Source organism: Sturnira hondurensis, unplaced genomic scaffold (genome assembly GCF_014824575.4).
Source record: "Sturnira hondurensis isolate 20B ecotype Veracruz unplaced genomic scaffold, ASM1482457v3 Scaffold0013931, whole genome shotgun sequence".
NCBI lineage: Eukaryota > Metazoa > Chordata > Mammalia > Chiroptera > Phyllostomidae > Sturnira > Sturnira hondurensis.
In genome coordinates this window covers 4,770,562-4,789,600 of record NW_028086562.1, presented here as the reverse complement: position 1 = coordinate 4,789,600, position 19,039 = coordinate 4,770,562, and the positions used below count along the sequence as shown (strand labels likewise).

The following is a 19,039-nucleotide window of genomic DNA, read 5'->3' as shown; positions in this document are numbered from 1 at the left end:
CCTGAAGTCAGACCAGCCTTGGTGTGCCAGCAGGAGCTCAACTGGACTTCTCCAGGGTTTCACCTTCCTCGTCCATAAAAAGAGGACAATAAGGAAATGACTTTAAGATGGCCAGGTGAATCGAGGCATGTCAAGTTCATAGTAAGGCAGCATTAACCAACAGAATTGTTACTGTTATTCACAGAACACAAACCCTCCTGGGCACATCTGCCAACTCCACACACCACAAAGCCAGGGCCTCACACCTCGCAGGGGCAGAGAAGCCCACCCAGGCCCTCCCCAACACAGATGCCCACCACCCATGGACGCTGAGAAAACACTCCCACCCAGAGCTGCAGGCTCACACCTACACATCTGTCAGGGAAGCAGATGAGCTCAATCCCAGATCCCCTCCTCTGCCAGGACCCCCTCGGGACCGGACACCACTGCCCCACGTGGAGTCCCAGACTCCGGACAGCCGTGCCCCAACAGTAACTACCTCAACGGTGGCGCTTGCGTGCCCGCAGTGTCTCGCTAGCCCTCCCACCCCCACCCTGACCCCACCCTCGGTTACCCTTCCTCCCGATCCCCGACCACGGAGGAATAGGGCAGGGGGTGCAGCCCTGTCCCCGCAGCCCTGCCGCCTGTGTGAGCCTGGTCGGCCGTCACGCACCCCCTGTTGGAGCCCGCGCCCGCCCGCCCGCGGCGCCGGGGCCTTTTAAATGGGCCAAGTTGTGGTGGCGGCGGCGGCGGCGGCGGCGGCGGGTCTCCCAAGTCCTCGCCCGGCGGGCGCGCGCCACAGTACGCGGGTGCGCGGCAAGAGCGGCGAGGCGGGGCGGGGCGGGGCGGGGGCCTGGGACCCCCGGGCTGGGCGGGGCGCGGGTCCGCAGACAGCAAGACTTATTGCCCCGCTCCACCGGGCAGGCGGACCAGGGAGCGGGGGCGGGGTCGCCCCAGGGGGCGCGGGCGCAGGTGGCCGGGCGCCCCGAGGAGCCCAAGGGCCCTGGAGCTGCGGCGCTCGGCAAGTCGATCGGGGATCCGTAGCAGCTCTGGTAGCACCATGTCTCGGGCAGCTGAGGCCCTGCTAGCCGGCCGGGTAGCGGTTCGAGGGGGTCCGGCGGGAGGCGCAGCGTCAAGGCGCAGTAGCAGCTAGGGCGGGCTGGCCGCCAGGCGCCTCCTGGGTCCCCCGCCCTCGAGACCCAACTCCAGCCCGGGAACAAGTTGAGCTGGCGACGGGAAACCGGGTTGCAGGACCACTGGCCCGCCATGCCGGCGGTCAAGAAGGAGCTCCCGGGCCGCGAAGACCTGGCCCTGGCTCTGGCCACTTTCCATCCGACCCTGGCGGCGCTGCCACTGCCGCCGCTGCCCGGCTACCTGGCGCCACTGCCTGCCGTGGCCGCGCTGCCTCCGGCAGCCTCGCTACCGGCCGCGACCGCTGGCTACGAGGCTCTCTTGGCTCCGCCGCTCCGCGCCTCGCGCGCCTACCTGAGCCTGCATGATGCCTCCCCACACCTCCACCTGCCCCGGGACCCTCTGGCCCTCGAGCGCTTCTCGGCCACGGCGGCCGCGGCACCGGATTTCCAGCCGCTGCTGGACAACGGCGAGCCATGCATCGAGGTGGAGTGCGGCGCCAATCGCGCGCTGCTGTACGTGCGCAAACTCTGCCAGGGCAGCAAGGGTCCGTCCATCCGCCACCGCGGCGAGTGGCTTACACCCAACGAGTTCCAGTTTGTCAGCGGCCGCGAAACGGCCAAGGACTGGAAGCGCAGCATTCGCCACAAAGGTGCGCCCGCGGTGGGGGCGCGGGCTGCTTCGGTCCCTCCCCTCCGCTCCCCGAGGACCCGTGGGTCCGGACCCCACTCCTTCCGCCATCTGGGAAACTCCATCACCGCCCAGAGAGGGCGCTGTGACTCCGGGGCTGCAGCAGAAACACTCCCCCCGCCCCCCACCGCAGTACGGTCTCCTAGGTGGACCCCGGCAGAGTGCCCTCAGCCTCGACGATTCGCTCAGCCCCCGCCGCGGTCCCCTGGGCTGCCTGCGGCGCACTAGCTAACCGCCCCTTCTGCTCCGAAGGTCTTTGCGGGATTCCTGGGCCTCGCGGCGCAGGGGAAGTTTACGGGAACTCGGGAGAGGAGGGGGGAGGCGGGCTGGGCAGGACATTCCCCTCACTCCAACACCCGGACGCGGAGCCCAGGGCTCTGGAGGGAGGGGAGCGGCACACGTGCGCCCAGGACAGGGGTGCGCGCTGCCGGAGAGCAGGGCGAGGCGTAGGGGTGGCGCAGGCAGGTGGGGGCCACGGGAACGCGCGTCGGGGCGGGGACGCGCGCAGAGCAGCAGAGGCGGTGGAGCTGGGAGCAGCCTGTTGGGCTCCCGCAGGAGTCTGACTCCAAGGGCGCGACGGGCGGGCGCCTGCGCTGGCAAACAGAGAAACGCGGTGAGAGGGGGTGGGAGACGTTAGAAAGTTAGGGACCCGGTAGCGATAGGCTTTGGGGTTCGCGACTTTTTAGTGGCTGCCCTCTTCCCACTCCGGGGTCAGGCGCAGCCCCAGGCCCTGGTTGCGCCGCTCATTTGCCCGGGGGCTCGATCTGCTTCAGCCCTTAGTTTGGGGGTTCTCGAGAACGGGTTTGGAGAGGGTGGAGCCCGAGAAAATGGGGGCGGGGGGAAGGGGTGGAGGAGGCCGCCCTTGGTCTGGGGAGGGCGCTCGCCCGGGTCCTCAGTTTCTGAGCTGAGCAAATCTTTACGGGATCCGCGATGGTGGGCTGGGCGGCGGGTTCGCAAGTTGGACTGAGGTGGGCATTCATGCTCGTGAGCGGAGGGGTCCGGCCCCGCTGCCTACTGCGGCCCGGAAGTGTGCTCCAGTGCCGCCCGTCCCCTCACGGGTCCTGCCTCGGCTCTTCTCGCAGGGAAAAGTCTGAAGACGCTTATGTCCAAGGGAATTCTGCAGGTGCACCCTCCGATCTGCGACTGTCCGGGCTGTCGAATATCCTCCCCGGTGGTGAGATGTGGGAGAAAGTTGGGGCTTCCGGGTCTTTTCTCTCCCCTGTGGAGCGTGTGCGTATTTTGTAGGGCCCAGAACCCGAACGTCAACTCTGCCAGGGTGCACGAGGGAGCCCCAGGGGCAAATAGGGGCGATTTTGCAGTGGGTGGGAGTCCTGGGGCAGCTGGAGCCCCCGCCCCTTCGGATGCGGCCTGTCCTGAAGCTTTTCCTTGGGAGCCTCAGAGCTGCTTCTCCCGAGGTCCTGGAACAACCCAGGGTGTGAAGGTTCCTCCCTGGAGGGTGTTTGGCACTGGCCTGGGGACTCTGCCCATCACCAGTTTGGGGGGGCACTATGTCCTTTGGCCCAGCTTGGAAGAAAGGGGCCAGTCCTGGGGCAGTGGTCGTTCTGGGTGCGGCAGTGGTGGTTGGCCCCATGCGTGTTCTGGGTGCTTATAAGCTTGGACGTGAGTGATGTACCTCTTTGGGGTCCGCATGGCTGTGCCCTGCTGGGCAAGACCCTGGATAATCAGGACCAGGACCATCTGGGGCAGCTTCTGTGCTGGGCGGGTCCTTGGTATTCTGAAGACAGGTTGGTCGGAGGCTGCTGTGGCCGGAGCCTTATGAGGACACCCACGGAGCGCCCCCCCGGGCCCCCCATGGCCCAGGAGAGCAGGAGCAACAGCATTGTGCCCGCCACAGCGCTCTGCCTTCTGGCAGTGGTGCACCATCGATCTGAACGGGAAATCGCATCTGGAGAGGAACCAGTTTTGAACCCCTGGGGGAGCCACTTGGAGCCAGGCTGTGAGCTGGGGGGCGGTGCTGCTCTGAGGGCTCCACTGGCAGCCCCCTCTCATAGGAAGGGGTGGGCCTCAGGGCTGCCTGGGAGGACCCGGGGCCCCTGGTCCTCACCTTTGGCTTGTTTTCTTTGGAGCAGGGGTGGGGCAGGGGAGGGGATGTCTTGGGTTCCTCTTGGGCCCTGGCAGCAGGTAACCTAGGCAAGCTGAGGAGCCACAGACACACCTGTGAAGGTAGATGTGAGGTCAGATGCAGCTGTTGGGCAGGGGAGGGGGACTCAGCTGTGTGCCCACCGCGCGCAGTGTCTGACGTGAACACCTCACCACGGGCCTGCCCATACCCGGAAGCTCTCGACCGAGTGAGTGCACAGGCAGCCTCCCCTGCCTGCAGCCACTGGGCCTGCCTGCAGCACAAGCTCTGCACCCTCTCAAGCAGCCGGTGCCGAGGACAAGTCCTCCTCGTGCCCTCCAGGCCGGCCTGGAGTTTGCTTTTGGGATCAAGGATGGGGTCACAGTCCAGGGCTGCCTGCCTGCCCAGGGCTCCCCGCTCCCTGACTTACATGAGTGATGGCCCATACCTGGGCCTGCCTCCCCTGAGCCTGTTCCTTCCCAGGCCTGGCCCTGTACCCTGTCCTTAGGAAGGAGCTCCATGGAACCTCTTGTCTTTCCAGCCCCCCTTTTTCCACACAGAGCCTGCCTTCCCTCACCCCCAAGGCCAGGCCCTCAGGTATGGGTACGCTGCACAGACACAGGCTGTCCAGGCGCAGAGGGTGGGTCACGCAGCCACAGCGGCTACACTCACTGCCTGAGGAGCTGGTCTGCGGGTGGATGCTCAGCCCCCAGTTTTCAAACCTATGCTGCTGAGCAGGGCTGAGGTGTCCAGTGTGCATGGGAGGCATGGATGTCCCCTGTCCTTGGCCCAGGTCATGGCTGCCCCCCCTGGTTTCCCTTCTGAGCGCCCCCCACTGGAGCAACTCAGGCCAGCATCACTGGCCTGGCCTCATCCCAAGCAGCCGTCTTAGCCGCTGCCACTTCCCTCTCCGTCCTGTCCCACAGATGAGACACAGAGGGCCATGTGTCCCTTTTCTAAAGTGGGTTTAATTTGAGCAGAACAGCCCGGAGAGGCTGTTCTGGTGTTTGGCCTACAGCAGGCTAGAGAAGGGCAGAGCTGAGTGGGACTTCCCAGCAGAGCACACTCCAGACAGGTGGGGGCTGTTCCAAATGAGGTCACCCCCGGCGCCCTTGTCCAGGCTCTGCTGTGGGGGTACAGCCCTGGGCCGAGGCCAGCAAGCCTTGGTCTTGCAGGTTGCACCCCCGCAGGCCCAGCTGTGGTCCCGCTGACTGCAGCAGGGAGGAGCCTGGAGAGTGTCCTGGGGAGACTCCCAAGGGCAGGAATGGAGGAGGCTGGGGTGGCTTGGTGTCTGGAGGTGACGGTGGCTTGGGTCTAACAAGAACCCTCACACTGTAGGGCAGGACTCTGGGAGCTACAGAGCCGGCCTTTAGGTCCAGCATGGGGCAAGGCCCCTCCTTGACACTGTGCTCCACAAGCTCCAGGGTGTGCTGGGGACTTGTCATCCTGGCGACAGAATAGAGGGTCAGCGGAGGCCTCGGGAGTGAAAAGATGAAAATCAGACCATCCAAGGCCTCTGCCACCTCCCTGAGCCGGGAACCTACTGTTAAGTGAGGAAAGCTCCCTACCCACCAGGGAGCGGTCACTGGCTTCTCTCCTTCCCCCGGGGTGCGGAACCTGAACTCCAGGGCAGTGCCATGTCATGTAGGGAACGGGCCTGCGAGTGTGGCAAGCTCTGAGCAGGCACAGGGCGGTGTGGAGTGCCGTGTGTGCCTGCTCTCCGGGCTTCGGTGCCCACCGCTCGGCACTTGTGAGTCTGGCCTCCGAACCACGAGTGCAGGGATGGGGAGGGGGGTCTCTCAGGGCTCCCAGGATCCAGGCTCTGGGCTGCTCAGGGTTCCTGGCCAGGTGATCGGTGAGCCCCAGGCCCCAGGCTGCAGACCCCCTGGGACCTGGGTCTCAGCTCGGGGTTCACAGAGTCTGAGTCGGGCTGCCAGGTGGACAGGTGAGCCCTCTGGGCTTGGAGGAGCTGGGGAAGCAGGATCTGTCTCCAGGTGGCGACCCCACACTCAGGCTGATGGCCCTGGATGACTGGGCTGGAGTGTGGAGCCTGGACAAGGCCCTGTCTCCCTGCCCTTGGCCTCTGGGCAGTTGTGGCTTCTGCCAACCCCAGAGGCAGGAGGCCCCTCCACGCCTGGCAAGGGTGGTGGGGGGCATGGGCTGGTGACTGTCTCCTTGGTCTCAGCGAGGCTGCTGTCATCAGGTCCGGCTGGGGTGCAAGCCACACGGGGGCTGAGGCCCTAACTTCCTCTCTTCCCACTTTGCCCAGAACCGGGGACGGCTGGCAGACAAGAGGACAGTTGCCCTGCCCCCTGCTCGGGTCCTGAAGAAAGAACTGACCCCTAGCTTCTCAGCCAGTGATGGCGACAGCGACGGGAGTGGATCAGCCTGTGGGCAGCGGCCAGGCTTGAAGCAGGAGGATGACCCACACGTCCGTATCATGAAGAGAAGGTGCTTCTGCTGCGTTCATGGGCGTGGTGGGCGCACGGGCACAGGTGCGGGTGGGACTTCAGGGCGGGTCACCAGGCCGTGGAAGGCCAGTGCAGGCCTGGAGGGGAATCCTTCGCCCAAGTTTGGCTTGTTGTGCCTCCTCTGAAACAGCCTGGAGCCCCGGGGACACACACCAGCCCCTCCACGCACAGTGAGAGCCCCCTTCCCCCCACTTGGGGATGGAGAGTCAGGACTGGATGAGCATGACCGAGCAGCAGGGACCCCCATGGTGGTTCCTGCCGTGACCCTCCTGGGGAGGGAGAGAGCTGCTGGGTGTGAGGGAGGAAGCAAGGGGGCTGGGCCCATGGCTGGGAGGACAGCCGCCAGGGAGACTCAGGAGCCAGTGGGGGTGAAGGCGAGGCCCAGGGAGCTGGGTGGGTGCCCAGCAGCAGCCCCCAGACACTCGTGACTTGTTAGGTGGCAGCTCTGCTGGGGGCTCCCTGTTGCATCGCAGGCTGGGGCCATCCTTCCTGACCTCCCACCTCCCCGCTCCACCCCCGTGTCAGAGAACTTCCTCTGGCCACTCATCTTGGTGTCTGCGTCCATCTGTCTGTCCATCCAGCACATGTGACACACTCCCAGAACTTCTAGGCCTTTACCATTTTCCAGGCTCCCCTACCCCGATAGCCCCCGGCTCCCACCGCCTGGCCCAGAGCCACTCCTGCTGAGAAGAAGCAGCCCAAGACCCTCGGGTCTTGGCAGGGACCCTACCACGGCAGGCCTGAGGGCACCAGACAGAGCTCTTTCCTCACCTGACCTCTTGTCCTGCCACCTCGCCTGCCTCGGCTGTGCAGTGGTCACTCTTGGAACTCCAGTTGGCAACAGCTGGGCCCCCGGGGCCCCCGTGCCTGGGCTGACACCCCAGCCATGGGTCCTGGTCACCGGCCTCATGTCTTAGCCTGGTCCCAGCCCAGCTGGGGCAGCTCTAACCACCAGGAATTCGGGTTTGGTCACCTGAGTGGCCTGCAGAGGAAGCAGCAGCCCCCCCCCCCCCCACTGCACAACATGAGGGCCCCTCTGGGCTCCCGTTGGAGACATGGTGGCCTCAGCTCTGTGCTTCCGCTGCCTTTGTGTGGTGAGGTCAGGAGCTGGCTGCCACCCCGAGGGCCTGTCCTGGTGGCCGCTGGAGGCAGGTCTGAGCCAGCCCTGTTCCTCTGGGGCTGGTGCTCCAGGGCAGAGGTGGGGCACGCTGCACAGACACCCCGGTCCCACTGTCCAGGTGCCCCGTGCCAAGGCCAAGCTGACTCTCTGCCTCTCCCCTCACAGAGTCCACACCCACTGGGACGTGAACATCTCCTTCCGAGAGACGTCCTGCAGGTGGGTCAGCGCTTAGACCGGGCTTCCCCCACATGTATGTGTCTGCCTCTAAGTCCCCTGGCCTCCTACCCTTCCTCCCCTCCTTTGTCTATAGTTCGTCTGTCTGTCAGTCTGTTGACACAGCCTGGGCCTTGGCATCAGCGCGGGAGGGGGGATGCTGGGCAGACCAACCCTGGAGCCCGGGTGTGCTCCCCTCCCACGTGGCACTGGCCGTGTGGGCCCATCTGCACAAAGAAGAGGCCACGGCCTCCCCTCCCTCCCAGAGGCCTCCCTGAGGCAGTGGTGATGTGCGAGTGGGGTCTTGAAGGATGCGTAGGAGTTTGTCGGGGATGGGTATCTGTAAAGACATTGAGAAATGGGGGCAGGACAGGTGCGAGGGGAGGCCCCCAAATCTGGCGTGAGTGGATGCTGAAAAGCTTTGGATGCAGGGGCTCTTGGGCCTGGTACTCCGGGCAGTGGGGAGCCACCCAAAGCTCTTGAGCAGTAGAGTGACTAAGTGCATGTTTTAAGAAGGTCCTCTGGAAGCCCCACCCAGCAGGTGGGGGTTTGCTGAGCCCACGGTGATTTAAGACTGTGGAAGCAGGGTGGTGGGAGGGACCAGGGAGGTTAGGGACACTGGGGTGACCCAGGTTTCTGGTTCCAGAGGGGCAAGGAGTGGTCAGTCTGTGGGCAGAGCCCAGGCTGCGGCTTCTGGCCAGTGGGGTCAAGTCTCACCCCAGGCTTCTGGGGAGGCGGCAGGAAGGGCCAGCAGGCAGTGAGCAGGCAGCTGGTCCTTAGGCCGAGCCCAGGTGGCAGCTGCCCCCACTCCCAGCCCAGCCCTCTGCTAGGCGTGTTAGTGCTTCTCTCTCCGAGATGGTCTGGTCCTGGAGCTGGGCTACAGCGGAAACGTCTTCAAACTCACTTGTACCTCGTGTCGAAGTCGTCCGCTCGGCTGATCCCAGTCATGAAGCTCCGTGGACATTGGTGTCGCTTTGTGAGGCTTTTTCTTGGGAAGCTCTGGGACAGCTTTGTCTGTGAAGCCTGTAGGGAACCCAGGGGCTCTCCCTTCCAGGTCGGACTGTACCTGCAGCCCCTCAGGAGAGGGTTGGGGGTGTCGGGGCACAGGCCCTAGAAGCCGCTGGGGTGATTTCCTGGATCTGAGCAGAGGGTTAACAGGGGCAGGGGGTGTGTGGCGAAGATGACCTTCCCCTCTGCCCCACGCCCCGCCCCCCTGCAGCCCGGGCTGCCTCACACTGTCCACCCTGCTTTGTCCCTGTCCCTCTGTCCTTCTGTCTCCAGGGTCCTGTCTGCCCTCAGGCTCTGTCCGTCTGTCTGATCACATCACAATCCCTTTGTCATTCCCCATCTGTCTGTTCATCTGACTCTGTCATCTGTCTTTGTTCGTTTGTTCACCCCTGTCCCTCTGTCCAACTGACTCCACAGTGGACCAGTCTATGCACGGGGCAGTAGGTAGACGTGGCCCCTGTCCTGTGGGAGACCCTGAGCTGGCCAGGAGATGGGAGAGGGCTGAAAGTGTGATGGTCGCTGGGGGAACGGTCAGAGCCCAGGGCCCCTCCAGAAGGGTTGGGGTCCGAGGAGTCCTTCTTCCTTCAGCCCCCAGCACACCCTCCCCCACAGCCATCCTCTCTCGAGTGTTTTCACAGCTTTGAGACAGGACCTCAGGCCCAGGCTCTAGGCACAGGGTTCACGAGTTACCAGCCAAGCGTGTGTGTGGTTTCTTTGTGGTTTTTACGTGGCATCCTTTGTTCACTGAGTGACCACGGCAGGTCTTCCAGGACAGGGACAGGCTGTCTTGGGGCCTGCGGGACAAATCCCAAGGCAGAGAGCCAGGCATCCTGGTTCCCACTAGGCATCTCCTCCAAGGGGCTGCAGCACCCCCACCAGTGCGTGGGAGAGCCGGTGGCTGCAGTGGGGGCAGGATCAACCAGGGCCCTGGCCTCACCTGCTCAGTCACCTGCAGGAGCCCTGGGGACCCAGAAAGGGGTCCCTTCAAGGGCACACTCTAGACACTCCTGGCCCTGCCTCTAGGCCCCAGCCCCCCGCCTTGGTTCTGGGACAGCAGCTTGCCCTCTGACTCCCCCCTCGGAGTTGATGCAGGTGGGAGACCAGGTGGATTGGCTGCAGAGTAGTCCCTTGAAGACCCACTCCACCTACCCCCTGGCTGCACAGGGGCACCCGCTCTCCCGGGGGAGGGGGCGCTGACCCAGCCCTGGTGTCTTTGTTGCTGAGACTGATCTGCTTAGGGGCCAGCCCTGGATTAGCCTGCTCCAGCCGCCCAGGCCCGGGGGTGGGGGGGCTATTTAATGGGGTTTAGGGTTGGTTCCCAGGTCACTCCATGGAAGTCCCGCTGCAGTGGCCCAGCCTCGAGAATGCTGTCACAGGTGGGCCAGGGAGTGAGGGAGCTGGGGGGGGCTGGTCCCCTGCTGTGTCTCCTCTGCCCTGCCCTAAATTCCTGCTGCTTCAGGCATCCTCTGCCAGGGGGCCAGGGCCCTTCTCTGCCGATGAACGAGTGGGGTGCATCCTGGGGACCCTCACTTCCTCTTCTCTCGGGGGTTTTGTGACGCAGGGTGGAGCTGATACAGTAGGAACAGAAATGAGGGGACGAAAGAGTTAACTACACTTCTACTCCAACTCCTCTGCTTCCCGCCCAGTCCGGCCCATGGTGTGTCTGCGAGTCCACAGGGCTGCGGCCCCCGGGAATGTGCGTGTGCCCCCGTGTGTGGTGAGCGTGCGTCTCCTTGGCTCCTGGACTTGGCTCTGACCCTTGGTTTCCTCATTTGAAGACAGTGGGGTCCGTGTCTGGTGGGAAGTTTCAGGTGGAACAGCACGGGCAACGTTCTCACCGCAGCAGCTGGCCGGTGTAGCTGTGAGCGCTGCCCACGCATGGCAGTGTGTCCGCTCTGGGCTCCCTGGGGCTGGCGCACCCCCTGGTGGGTGCCCGGATGCCCCCGAGAGGGCATGGCGAGGCAGCACGGACCCTCCTCCGTGCAGACCCTCCAGGAGCAGCCCTGGGGTCCAAGAGCAAGTCCCCTGCCTGGCAGACACTCTGCAGGTGCCCGATGCCCTGGGTGGGAACCGCCCCGGGGACATCCCCAGGTGGTGTCCCAGGCCTCATTCAGGTGCTGTGCCCTGGTGCCACACTTGCCCACACTTAGGCTCTGCCAGGCACTCCTCGGCCCAAAGTTGGGCACCTGGCCTCACGGGCTCTTGCCTTCCCTCTCTTGGTCGCCGCAGCCAAGACAGCGACCTCCCCACTCTCATATCCAGCCTGCACCGCAGCAGCCACCTCGTGATGCCCGAGCACCAGAGCCGCTGTGAATTCCAGGGAGGCGGCGTGGAGATAGGCCTGGGCAGCACAGGTGAGGAGCCCGGGGGCCAGGACAGGGTGGGGGCCAGGGCCGCTGCAGCTGGGCGGGAGCACAGCTCCATCTCCCCCTCCCAGTGTCTGCTCAGCGACTCTGGACACCGCCCCCAGCATCCTTGGCAGGCAGCCAGGGAGGCCAGCAGAGGAGGCGGGAGGTGGCGAGGCCGGCTGTCCCCCGGGGCTCCAAGTGATGGTAATTGTGTTAATCCCGGCCAGCCGGGCAGACAGGGGGCGGAGGCGGTGGCTCCACAGTGGCTGCTGCTGGGGTGGGCTTTCAGTGGCCCAGGCTGCTGTCACCCCTGCTCACAGGGGCAGCCGCAGGACAGTCACGGGTTCACAGGCCTTGCAGACTCCCAGAAACGCCCGAGTTCAACACAGAGCACCCACCCACCTGGCAGAGCACAGGGGGCCCCTCCGAGGGGCAGCCTGAGGACCTGGGCCCTCTTCAGAGGACGTGGCGGCAGGGAGTGGGGACAGTCCAGCTTCAGCGGAGGCCTTGCTGTCCCAGGAATCCTGGGCAGGAAGGCTGGGCAGGGGATGGGCGGCACCCTGTGCCCGCCCCCAGCCTGCCTGCACCTAGGAAAGCCCTGTGGGTGGGGGTGGGCGTGGGGGCTGCTCCTGAAACCCAGTTGGAGGCAGCTGAGCAGGCAGCTGATAAAATCTAATTGTCCCATCGATCCGGTGCAGCCCCGGGAGCCCCGCAATGATTGAGATATTCGGAGCCAGCAGGCCCTCCCCGTGCTGCCTGCACCCTGCCCCCAGCCACAGGCTGTGCCTGGCCCTCTGCACGAACGGTGGCCTTGTCAGGATGTCCTCGTGCTCACTTCGTGCTGAGGTCACACTTGAAGTGGCACCTACACCTTGGGTCCAGTCTCATCAGGGTCGCAACCTCTCCTCAGGGTTGTAGTCCCTCTTGGCCTCCCCGTTGCTCCCGTGGCCCTGGTGTGGGGCCATTGGCCTGTGCTCACCTGGGCCTCCCCAGGGGCCACGTGCTAGTCCGGGCCCCACAGCCCTGGCCCCTGAGCAGGAGCAGGAAGGTGAGGAGGACTGAGGACCCAGGTGGGTCCAGGCGGCACCTCGTGACTGTGTCTGTTCCTGGCTGCCTGGCACATCCCTGTGTGGGGTGACCCTCATCTAGGACGAGTCTCCACAGGGCCCCTGTCAGGGCCTGGCTGCAGCCACTGCTCTGGGTTTCCCTAGGGGCCAGCCCCTCCCACCCCCAACAGAAAGGGGAAGGGGCTTCCCAGGGTGGAAAATGGGATGCGGGTCACCAGGGAGCCGTGGGTTATTTGCTAACCCTCACGGGCATATGCAGAGTGGGTGTGGACCTGCCCAGACCTACGCAGGCCTGGCCCAGCGGGTCCTCGGGCCCTCCTGCACAGGGCCCTGAGGCCACCAGGCTGTCAGTGTCCACTTGGACCTCCTCGATGGTTGTGCCCCCATCCTGCCAGCCCCTGAGGTAGGGGTGGGGCAGGCCTGGGCCGAGCCTCAGGCCAGTGGCAGCAAGGTGGCCAAGATCAATAAGTTATTAGCACCATTCTGTCAGCTGTAAAGTGGAGATTGATCGCGCTGCACTTCCCGGGCTGATGAAAATGACAGATTAAGGGAACAAGGAAAAGGAATTAGGCTCCAGAGCTAATGGCAGTGCCCCCTCACTGAGGTGTCACGGTGGCCCTGGGTCACAGAGGGGGCAGCTCCTGCACCCCAACACTGGTGGGCCCAGGAGAGCAGGGCCACTGCCAAGCTGTTCAGCAGAGACCCCAGACCTTGGCACTGGCCTGTCATCGGGGGCCAGGGCCTGGGATGGAGCAGACTGGCTCAGGGATGTGGATGAGTGTGGTTGGGGTGTGGGACCCGAGACAGAACTTCAAGGAATAGTGGGGTGGGGCTGGGCTCATGTGTGGGGGGGCAGGGGTGCCAAGCACAGTGGGTAAGGCTGCCCAGGGCATCCTCAGCAGCTCAGAGCCCACTGGGCAGGTGGGCGGGTGTGTGACAGGCAAAGCCAGGGTGCTGGCTTCGACCTCCCTGGGGGCAGTGAGAGGTGCGGCCTGGGTGGGCATACAGCAGGTGCACCAGACCTCAGGGGCCTTGAGGTGGCCTTTGAGGTGACTCTGTTGTCCCCCAGGTGACCTGCTGGGCAAGAGGCTGGGCCGCTCCCCCCATATCAGCACCGACTGCCCCTTGGAGAAGAAGGCTCGAAGCAAGTCCCCCCAAGGTGGGAGCCTACGGGAAGGGGGGACTAGGCCAGGGGAGGGGGAGGGTATGACTCAAACCCTCTGCAAGGTAGGGTCAGCCCATCAGCCAGTTCTGAGTGCAGAGGCAGGGCCTGAGGAAGGCATCTGAGGAAGACCCCTCCCCATGTGCCCCCCCAAAGCAGAGACTCTGTTACTGCCGGAGCTGGGGCCCAGCATGGCCCCGGAGGATCACTACCGCAGGCTGGTGTCTGCGCTGAGTGAGGCCGGCACCTTCGAGGACCCGCAGCGTCTCTACCACCTGGGCCTCCCCAGCCATGGTACGTGCCCCCCGACCAAGGGCCCACTTGCGTGTGCTGGGCTCCCCCTGAAAAGAAACCCTGGGGCCTGCGGCTGCCAACAGCAAGGCCGGGCTTGGGTACAGCTCCATCGGCCCCTCAGTCCCCACAGGCCAGCTCCCTGTGGGTGGGCTGGGACTCAGATCTTCCTCCTGCCCTAAGCAGCCCCCCCCAACAGGCTCCACCTCCACTTCTCCCACACAGCAGGGCCACCCCCTGTCGCCAGGTGCAGGTACTGTCACTTCACAGGTGAGGACACAGTCTCGGTGAGCAGGAGCGGAGTGGGGCTGATGCCCTGCACCTGGGACTGGGCCCTGCAGCCCCTCCCGAGCCAGCTCCAGGGTGTGACAGGGTCAAGCACCTCCAGGGAGCCTGAGGGAGGCCCCAGGGGGTGGGGACAGTCAGCCCTAGAGCATCCAGAAGGCAAGGTGAGCAGCGATTGGGATTTGGCCACCAGGACCCCCCTGGTGGTGAGAAGTGTGGCCGGAGGCTCAGTCCCTGCCCCTCCCTGCTCCTCCCTGCTCCCCACGAGTGTACTGCTCCAGGCATCTGCCCATCCCACCTGTCTGGGAGGCTTGGAAGTCCCTCTCACCATCGCAGGGCCGCACTTTGGCGCCCTGCCCAGCTGCACCTCGACCTTGCAGGCCCCAGCCCCCAGTCTGAGGGAGCTTGGCTTTTCTGGTTAGAGGTGGGGGGTGCTGGGAAAGGGGGCAGGATTTCCTCCCCTCCTCACACAAGGCACCGTCCCCCAGGGCAGTCAGGCACCGAGAGCCTGAATTATTCACCAAATGTTAATAATTTAAAAATCTTCCTTTTTAATTGCTTTCCTTGCCCTGCCTGGGGCCGGCTCTGCCGGCCTGCGCGGGGGAGGGGGCGCCGGCCGCCGGGGAGCAGCGCCGGGAGCTGGGCTGTCAATCACGACCCCGCGCCGCCACCCCCGCTGCGGAGCCGACTGTAAATAACCTAGGCCGCCGGCGCGCGCGGGGGCGCGGGGGCCCCGCTGGGATCGATGCAGGCGGCCGCGCCGGCTGGGCTCTGCGGGCTGGCACCCGGCCCGGGCAGGACCCACCTCCGCTTTTCGGGTAATTAATTTATAAACAGGCGGCGGCGGGGGCCTGCACAAATGGGGGACCGCGGGGGGACTCTGAGGCCCGGCCCTAAGCAGGCTGGAGGGAGTCGGATGGGTAGCAGAGCGCATCAGATCACGGATGGAGTGCGCACCTCCTGCCACCCCGGAGCCAGTCGCCTGGGCTGCCTCCAACCTGGACTCTGGTCTCTCTGCCCAGCCCCCTCCCCTCGGGGCTCCCGTAGCCTTCGTCTCCACGCCTTCGGAGCTCTCGACATCCACCTTCATGCACCCCCAGCTTCCCCTGTCTGCTGGGTTTCCCCTCCTTCCCACTGCATTTCGCGCTCTCACATCGGGATATCCCTTTCAAATGCTCCCCTGGCCCCCCCAAGACAGATGGGTGCCTCCCGCCCCCACCCCAGCATCCTCTAGCTCGTTGCCCTCCAGTGATGTGTCCTCTGCCCTGTGGCCTTGTGTGTCTCTGTCCCAGCAAACAACCAGCAGCGTCAGTGTGAGGGCGGCCTCTTGCTGGTCCTGGACTTCTTGGTGCCCTTGGCCGGTGCCCTATGCTTTCCAGGGTGGGGAGAGTCGGAGCCCAGGGCGGGGTCTGGCCTTGGGTCACTGCTGTTGTCTTTCCCCCCCGACTCCAGATGTCCTGCGGGTCCGGCAGGAGGTGGCTGCAGCAGCTGCGAGGAGCCCCAGTGGCCTGGAAGCCCACCTGCCCTCATCCACACCAGGTCAACGTCGGAAGCAGGGCCCTGCTCCAGCTGGTGCCCCGTCTTTCTCAGAGAGGTATTGGGGTGCCTGCCTCTCAGAGAGGCGCCCATGTGCACCGTGCTTGCTTCTGGGGTGTGGAGACTCACTGCCTGGTTTCTGCGGGTCAGGCCCACACTTGTCAGCCACTCTGATCTCACACTCCCGACTCCCACCCCAGCCGCAACCCTGTGGGTACCAACTGTGCTGGGGCCTGGGCTGGCCCTGGGTCATGGCCTGCAGTGCAGAAGAGACCCGATTCTCCCCCTGAACTGGGGAGAGGCCCCGGAAAATAATCCTGGGGTAGAATGCCTGGAGGTGACTCCCTTTTCACTGGCAGCTGTGGGGCCCGCTGAGTTCAGGTGCCCCGAGACAGCTGAGGGCTTTGCTTCCCCAACAGGTAGGGGAGGGTGGTTGGTGCAGAGTAGGGGAGCCCATGGAGAGGGTGGTGTAGAGGGCGCAGAAGGCAGAGGAGGGGAGCGGCCGGAGGTCTGGAGCCCGGGAGTCAGAGGCCCTGCCCCCAGCAACTCCGATTCAGACTCGAGAGAACTTCTGGCGGCAGACACCGGTCTGTGGCGGCCGGGAGACCCCAGGAAGGGGCGGGGCTGGTAGACTGGCCCAGGCCGAGGAGTGAGCGAGTTAGGGGCGGGGAAAGCTGTAACGGCTCTCCGCCTCTGCTGCCGGCCGCCACAGCACGCCCCAGCGCCCCCCTCCCCCGTCCCCCGTCCCCCAACAATGCCGCGACCCCCGCCCCAGAGCGCTGTCTGCAGCCGCTTCCCGGATCGCAGCTAATTGCGCCCCGCCCCCGGCCGCGCAGCGTCCGGGGTAGACGGGGAGGCGGGGGTCCCGGCGCGCCCCGCAGTAATTACCGCTGCAGTCGCCGCCGCCCGCCGGGTCAGCGCCTCCGCGCCGCCGCTGAGATTAATTGGCGCCGCCAGCGGGGACCGGGGGTGGGGAGAGGCGGGCGGGGGCGGTGCTCGACCCGAAGCTGAACGAGCGGCGCTTCGACCGCCCGCGGGGCCGGCAATTAGCCGTGGCGGCCCGAGTGGGGGCCGCGGGTTGGGGCGGGCGGCACTCACCACCCTGCTGTCCACAGGGAACTGTCACAGCCGGCCCCCTTGCTGTCGCCCCAGAATGCCCCGCACATCGCCCTGGGCCCCCACCTCAGGCCTCCCTTTTTGGGGGTGCCCTCGGCTCTATGCCAGACCCCAGGTGAGGAGTGGGCGGTGATCAAGCCCTTTGTGTCCTTGGGAAACTCATGCGTGCGGGGGCCACCCGGGTTTGCCTGTCTGGCTGGTGCCCACGAGTGTTCCTGTAGGACCCGCCTCTGCTAAGGAGACGGCCCGGGGAGGGGGCGCTTGGGTGGTGTTGAACCGTTGGGCCACTTGGCTTCGTGGTCTGTCCCCACCCCACCAGGTTTTGGCTTCCTGCCTTCTGCCCAGGCAGAGATGCTCGCCCGGCAGCAGGAGCTCTTACGGAAGCAGAACCTGGCCCGGTAGGTGACACGGTAACGGGGAGGGGGAGGTGGCAGCACCACCGAGCTGGCTGACCCTCTGTCCCCTGAATGCCGGGTCCAGATTGGAGCTGTCGGCGGAGCTGCTGCGTCACAAGGAACTGGAGAGCGCACCGCGGCCACAGCTGTTGGCGCCGGAGGCCACGCTGCGCCCGCCCAATGGCGCCGAGGAGCCGCAGCGGCGCGGGGCCATGCTGGTGCTGAGACACAGCTCTGTGCCGGCACCGGGTCTGCCGCCGCAGGGACCCCCGGGCCCGGGCCCTCCCACCCCGCCCCGGGAGCCCGCCCGCCGAGTCTCTCGAAAGGGGGGCTGCAGCCCTGCCTCAGCCCCGCCCAGTGAGCCCAAAGAGACTGCTGGGACTGGGCTCTGGGTACAAGATGGCTCTGAAGATGAGCCTCCCAAGGACTCAGACGGAGAGGATCCTGAGACGGTGGCTGTTGGGGGCCAGGGCCCTGCCCCTGGTCCGGCCCTGACTGGAGGGGCCAGCTCAGATGAGAAGGGGCTTCTCTCAGGGTCCATGCTGCCCCCTCCGCTGCCCCTGGGCCTGCCCTACGTCAGCCCCTACTTCCACACAGGTGGGCACCCTCCAGGCTTCAGATCCCTCCGTGGGGTAGGAGACCCAGGCCTGACTCCCCCTTAGGCTCTCCACGGGAAGGAATCCCCGTTAGTCATGAGTCAACAGCTCTGAAGGGCAAAGGTCAGCAGACGGGCGGGAGCCTGGGAACCGGCCCCCAAGGCCCAGGGGCGGTAACACCTGCTCCCAACCAGGCACCACGGGGGGACTCTTCACGGACGGGGAGGAAGCCGTAGCCCCCGAGGACGTCAGCAAGTGGACCGTGGACGACGTCTGCAGCTTCGTGGGGGGCCTGTCCGGCTGTGGGGAGTATGCACCGGTGAGGGGACACCTGCTCAGCAAGGCACCCAGCTACCATCCCCACCCCACCCCCCAGGGCTCCTCACTGCGCCCCCTCCTGCGGGTGGGGGGTACTGCTGTATGGCCCCACCCCCACACCAGTGCGAGGCCTCCCACAGAGCCCGTGTCCCCCAAAACTGCAAGGGCAGCCCCTCTTGCCTCTGGGCAGCCAGCCCACACCAGCATGGCTGGGCCAGGGGACCAACCCCACAGGGTCCTGGGTGGTGCAGCTCGGCACTCGGCCCTGAGAGCTGCCCACCCCACACCAGGTCTTCCGAGAGCAGGGCATCGATGGGGAGACCCTGCCCCTGCTGACTGAGGAGCACCTCCTCACCACCATGGGGCTGAAGCTGGGGCCCGCTCTCAAAATCAGGGCACAGGTGAGTGCCCTCCCCACAGGGAAGGGGGCGTGTCTCCACGAGGGACAGGCTTCCAGGCAGCAGACGCCCACCCAGGCCCCTCTCTCCACAGGTGGCCAAGCGCCTGGGCAGAGTCTTCTACATGGCCAGCTTCCCAGTGGCTCTGCCGCTGCAGCCACCAACCCTTCGGGCCCCGGAGCGGGAGCCCACCTCAGGGGAGCAGCCCCCGTCTCCAGCAGTGGCCCCCTCACCCTATGGGGCGGGGCATCCTGCTGCCAGCCAAGCCTCACCCGAGCCAGAGAATGGGGTAATGGCTCTGCTCCCCGGGCCTGGGGATCCCTCCCAGCCTCTGTGCTGAGTTGAGGGTGGGCTGCTCAGGCCCCTGCCCACCAGTGCCAGCTGCTGCCAAGCAAAGGCTCCTCCCCCACAACTTATCTCCCTTTGGTTTTGGAAGCAAAACCACAAATTTTTTAAAGGAAAGTATGTGACTTAAGAGGAAAGGAATGTTTCCAAAGAGACTCTGGGGGGTGATGGTGGAGCCCAGTGCAGAATCCAAGTCTAGGCGCCGCAAAGAAACCAAAGACGCGTGGCTGCGCTGGCCCTGGCCTGGCTCCCTCTGGACCTGGGACTGCTGGGAGGGTTGCCAGTACCTTGACCTTAGGCAAGAGGGACCCGCCACCCTGGGGCCACAGTGGGCAGGCTCCACAGTGCAGGTGTCAGTCCCCAAGGATGCCACTCCAGGGATCAGCACAGCACTTACTATCTTTCTGGTCTTTTATGTTGTAAAAATAAAGCTCCATCCAAAATCTACTGTTCTTCCCCCTGTACAGGCACTGACCCAAAGCCTCTGGGC

At 65.3% G+C, this 19,039-nt stretch overlaps 1 protein-coding gene across 5 annotated transcripts; it reads left to right on the top strand.

Annotated features, from left to right (window-relative positions):
- Window positions 1–901: 901 nt before the first annotated feature.
- On the top strand, window positions 902–18,996 carry SAMD11 (sterile alpha motif domain containing 11). Of its 5 annotated transcripts, none has more exons than XM_037062286.1 (14): window positions 902–1,762; window positions 2,883–2,974; window positions 6,150–6,331; window positions 7,637–7,687; window positions 10,922–11,046; window positions 13,177–13,266; window positions 13,426–13,563; window positions 15,298–15,439; window positions 16,497–16,612; window positions 16,817–16,895; window positions 16,978–17,249; window positions 17,683–17,807; window positions 18,097–18,207; window positions 18,299–18,996. In XM_037062286.1, the coding sequence occupies exons 1-14, from the start codon at window positions 1,246–1,248 to the stop codon at window positions 18,542–18,544; spliced, it is 2,286 nt and encodes a 761-aa protein (XP_036918181.1). In that variant the 5' UTR covers window positions 902–1,245; the 3' UTR covers window positions 18,545–18,996. The 5 variants fall into 5 exon arrangements, with proteins under 5 accessions (XP_036918181.1, XP_036918180.1, XP_036918182.1 ...); XM_037062285.1 differs by having other exon boundaries at window positions 904–1,762; window positions 10,955–11,046; window positions 16,978–17,489; XM_037062287.1 differs by having other exon boundaries at window positions 904–1,762; window positions 13,429–13,596; window positions 16,978–17,489.
- Window positions 18,997–19,039: the final 43 nt, after the last annotated feature.

Coding starts and splice junctions, on each gene's coding strand:
- SAMD11 (XM_037062287.1), top strand. CDS start 1,246: ATGCCGGCGGTCAAGAAGGAGCTCCCGGGCCGCGAAGACCTGGCCCTG. Junction 16,613..16,816: donor GGCTCTATGCCAGACCCCAG/GTGAGGAGTGGG, acceptor CCACCCCACCAG/GTTTTGGCTTCCTGCCTTCT. Junction 16,896..16,977: donor CGGAAGCAGAACCTGGCCCG/GTAGGTGACACG, acceptor TGCCGGGTCCAG/ATTGGAGCTGTCGGCGGAGC.